The sequence below is a fragment of the Sinocyclocheilus anshuiensis genome, unplaced genomic scaffold (genome assembly GCF_001515605.1).
Source record: "Sinocyclocheilus anshuiensis isolate Anshui unplaced genomic scaffold, SAMN03320099.WGS_v1.1 scaffold2026, whole genome shotgun sequence".
Classification (NCBI taxonomy): Eukaryota; Metazoa; Chordata; class Actinopteri; order Cypriniformes; family Cyprinidae; genus Sinocyclocheilus; species Sinocyclocheilus anshuiensis.
The window spans coordinates 32,015-36,324 of NW_015547764.1; the positions used below are offsets into that span (position 1 = coordinate 32,015).

At 40.6% G+C, this 4,310-nt stretch overlaps 1 protein-coding gene across 1 annotated transcript; it reads left to right on the forward strand.

Moving 5' to 3' along the window:
- The first annotated feature begins 654 nt into the window (after positions 1 to 654).
- msx1a (muscle segment homeobox 1a) lies at positions 655 to 2,796 on the forward strand. The gene is made up of 2 exons (XM_016507470.1): positions 655 to 992; positions 2,151 to 2,796. The coding sequence occupies exons 1-2, from the start codon at positions 689 to 691 to the stop codon at positions 2,564 to 2,566; spliced, it is 720 nt and encodes a 239-aa protein (XP_016362956.1). The 5' UTR covers positions 655 to 688; the 3' UTR covers positions 2,567 to 2,796.
- The last annotated feature ends 1,514 nt before the right edge of the window (positions 2,797 to 4,310 follow it).

Below are 4,310 nucleotides of genomic sequence, written 5' to 3' on the forward strand. Positions count from 1 at the left end.
TTTATTATTAATATTCGTGTTGCGAAGCAGTTAATTTGCCTAACTCTCCTGTCATCGCAATATCTGATGTGCTCTATTACAGCAGCTAGTAAACAGAGAGAGAGAGAGAGAGCTTGTAAATGGCTTGCGATCGTTTAAGAAACTCTAAATGTCCTGCGGCTGCTCGCGAGGGTTAAAGTTCCGTGCTTTGATCCCGCCGCTGCTGGCGCCAAAAAGCAACATCACCGAGACTAATTACCTCGGTAATCACCACTTATTGATTATGTTCAGCAATTACTGGAGCTGATACTGTAGAGACACGTCGCGGTGTGTATATTCGATTCTTTGCGCATTCTCTATAAAAAAAAAATAGGCAAGCAGCAAAAGAACAAGTCAAAATAAATTAAATGTAGTCACAAACAGTAATTGTCACTGCAGTTATTTATCGTTAATTTCATAACACTTGAAAAGTAGAATGCATTACAACATGCAGTATCCTCCTTTATTTTGCGCGGTGTTTTCGTTGCAAAACTCCACACAGATACACAAACACAACACGACAGTCAAACTTCAGGAGAAACTTAAGCCCCGCCCCGCCCTGTTCTGATTGGATGACGCGCGTGTTATTAGCTTACAGAGGAGTTAAACAGCAGCATGTTCTAAGCATCCGATCTCTCACTGTATACTAAAAACCAAGTGAAACTCGTGCATGGCCCCAGTCATCACTATGACTTCTACTGGTTGTAAAGCTGAAGATCATTCCCGTGTGATTTTAGGAGATAAAGGAGAGATGCAGACCAGCATCGGTGTGGAGGAGGACGCAGAGAAACAGAAGATTCTCCCGTTCAGCGTCGAGGCTCTGATGGCAGAACGGAGACCGACCTCCTCCGCCGGAGCGTCGCATACTCACGCGGATCCGGAGCGGACCGGTGCTCGTTTGGCGTTCTCCGTTGACGTTCTGAAACTGTCGGAGACGTCGGAGCGGAGCGCATGGATGCATCACCTCTCTCCCCGTGAGTTACAGCAATGCACTGGCCAAAGCAGAGCTTGTGAAGCAATTAACTGTTGCATGCTTTGAACTGGTACATATGAGCTCAGATTCATATCTGCAACAACGTGCACAGAGGCCCTCCCTTTACCAAAATTAATCATAGTTTTATTATAGTAAAATAATTAAAATAAAAAAAATGTAATTGTTTAAATGAATGTACAGATATGTTATTGTGCAGATTACAAATGTACAAATTTCGAATTATATAATATGTGGTTGTTTACCATTTGTATAACTACAGTTTTACTACAAATACCTTTAAACTAAGGTTAATGTATTCAAACCATGGTTAATTTTTATAAGGGACTTGGTTTGGCTTGATTGAGGTCACCAGAGACATTGATGAATTATTATACACTAAATCTGCCCAACAAAATTATCTAAGACATATTTAAAAGTTCTTAAAGGCGTTTAAGACTGCACTGACCATGTTTAAGTGCACCAATAATGTGATTTCTTCCAATAACTTAAGACATTTAAGTGCCTGTTTATTGAGATTAAAATCGGCATATTCTACTACGATTATGATTGCTACTATTATGAACATATTTGTGACCATGGACCACAAAACCAGTCATAAGATTTATACATCATCTGAAAGCTGAATAAATTAGCTTTCCATTGATGTGTGGTTTGTTAGGATCGGACAATATTTGAAAATCTGGAATCTGAGGGTGCAAAAAAATCTAAATATTGAGAAAATCATCTTTAAAGTTGTTCAAATTAAGTTCTTAGCAATGCATATTACTAATCAAAAATTAAGTTTTGATATATTTACGGTAGGAAATTTACAAAATATCTTCATGGAACATGATCTTTACTTAATATCGTAATGATTTTTGGCATAAAAGAAAAAACAATAATTCTGACCCATACAATGTATTGTTGGCTATTGTTACAAATATACCCCAGCGACTTAACACTGCTTTTGTGCTGCAGGGACACATATGCATCAGTTTGATCTAAGTAGCCTACTGTGTTTACGTGAAGCTCGTTTAATGCAATATTAAATCTCATTATATTCGCATTATGAGGTTTGGTGTGACAGTAGTTTTGCAGAGCTCTAAAGTAGTGTGAGAGATGAGTGTAAAGGTCGTCGTGTTGTTGTTGTTGTCTCCAGGGCGTCTCAGTCCTCCCGCGTGTCCTCTGAGAAAACACAAAACCAACCGGAAGCCTCGGACCCCGTTTAGCACGTCGCAGCTGCTGGCGCTGGAGCGGAAGTTCCGTCAGAAACAGTACCTGTCCATCGCAGAACGGGCCGAGTTCTCCAGCTCGCTGAGCCTGACCGAGACTCAGGTGAAGATCTGGTTCCAGAACAGACGAGCTAAAGCCAAGCGGCTCCAGGAGGCCGAACTCCAGAAGATCAAGATGGCCTCTAAACCGATGCTTCCTCCCGCCTTCGGGATTTCATTTCCATTCGGCGCTCACGCTCCGGCTTCATACACGGCATCGCCTCCGTTTCACCGACACTCGCTGAGCGTGACTCCGGTGGGACTGTACACACACATGGGATACAGCATGTACCATTTAGCTTAAAGGACGATGAGACTTTCTCTGCATCTTCAGCGACTCTGTTCCGACAAAAGTGGACATGCTTTACTCTAATGGTGGTATTGCACACAGCCTGTACTGTCACAGAGAGTTATGAACACAGATTTGGTCAAAGGTAGGTCAGGTGAAAACAGTCTGTATCTCACACTTGCATTCGTAGCGATGCGTTTATGATTCAAACTCGCGTCAGTGTTTTAAACGATAGCAAAAATAAACACAGACTGTTGTTTAAATGATTCCCTTCGATAGGGCTCTGAAATGTAAAATATTGTACATTTGGACAAAAATACCATTTATATGATGAATATATTTGTTAAATTAATTAATGACAAATGGTCTATTCTTTGCTTTCTCCTTTGTTTCGCAGAAACATGGTCTAGATTGTGAGAGGGATTCTAAAACACGTACCAAAATGGAAGCAAAATATTTCCTATTTGATGATGACTCGATGCAAAAACCATAAAATCACCCAAACAAACAAAATTCCTAACTCCTTCAAAATCATGCAAAGCAGATTAAAGAGTCGATCATATTTTTGTTTGCTTTATGAGGCTGGCATATGTCAATGAAATTTAAAACCACTCAATAGTTCTACACATATTTAAACTATATTTTAATTTGTGGAGCCAGATTAACATCAAAGGTTTCTTGCTCAGCACACATGGTAATGGTACATAAGCGACTTAACACTGCTTTTGTGTTGCAGGGACACATATGCATCAGTTTGATCTAAGTAGCCTACTGTTTTTACGTGAAGCTCGTTTAATGCAATATTAAATCTCATTATATTCGCATTATGAGGTTTGGTGTGACAGTAGTTTTGCAGAGCTCTAAAGTAGTGTGAGAGATGAGTGTAAAGGTCGTCGTGTTGTTGTTGCACATCTACTAAACCGTGTCTTGTGCGCAGTTCAAACAAGCGAGCGAAACTAAAGATTGGATTTAGACCTGAAATTACCTTGAATGCTTTGACTGGAATCCTCTTATTGAAGGGATGAAACTACAGCGAACACACTGAGTTTGGAGCCCTGCAGCACATTACAGAGCAGAGGTTACAGCTCATGTTTACAGCATCGAGAGCAATCAAGACAAGCATTCACTGTGCATAGCCTATCACTGATGAATTCTGCATCCATTCATTGCTGATAACCTCAGCAAATCTAGTTAAAATGCCAGTATTAACCTATAATATTATATTATTAGTATTATAAGAATAAATGTAATCATTGAAGCTGGGTCACATGTTGGCTTGGTGCTTCAAACACTTGTAATCATTCTAGAGATGAGCACTGAAACTGAAGCAAACATGCGATTTTCAGGAAAAACGCATCTATGAAATATCAGAATTGATATAGTTTGTGTGTGAACAATGGCGAGGGCTGAAAAGATTGCGCTGGGACTGGAGTCAGTGCTCGGTAATTAATAAAAGCTCTAATGACAATAAGATGAGGATCACACGGGTGAGCGCGCGGGCTGAAAGCCCACAAAAGATCTGAAGGAATCTGTCTCTGTTCAGAAGAGGTCACTCACTCTCTCTCTCTCTCTCTCTTCACGCCCCGGGCTAAAGGAGACAAAAGTCACTTGTTTTTATCATCCAAACTATCACAACGGGACGTTTGCGAAGAGAATCGGGCTTCATTTCACTGGCGCCACGTCTGTCTTTCTCTCTTCATTCAAAGCAGAGAAGCGAGATCAGACCTTTAGACGCATGCAGAGGCGCCTTTGACTGGTA

What these genes read in the sequence shown, in the direction of transcription:
- msx1a (XM_016507470.1), top strand. Translation starts at nt 689, where the DNA reads ATGGCCCCAGTCATCACTATGACTTCTACTGGTTGTAAAGCTGAAGAT. An exon ending in GATGCATCACCTCTCTCCCC is followed by an intron (nt 993 to 2,150) that starts GTGAGTTACAGC and finishes TGTTGTCTCCAG; the next exon opens with GGCGTCTCAGTCCTCCCGCG.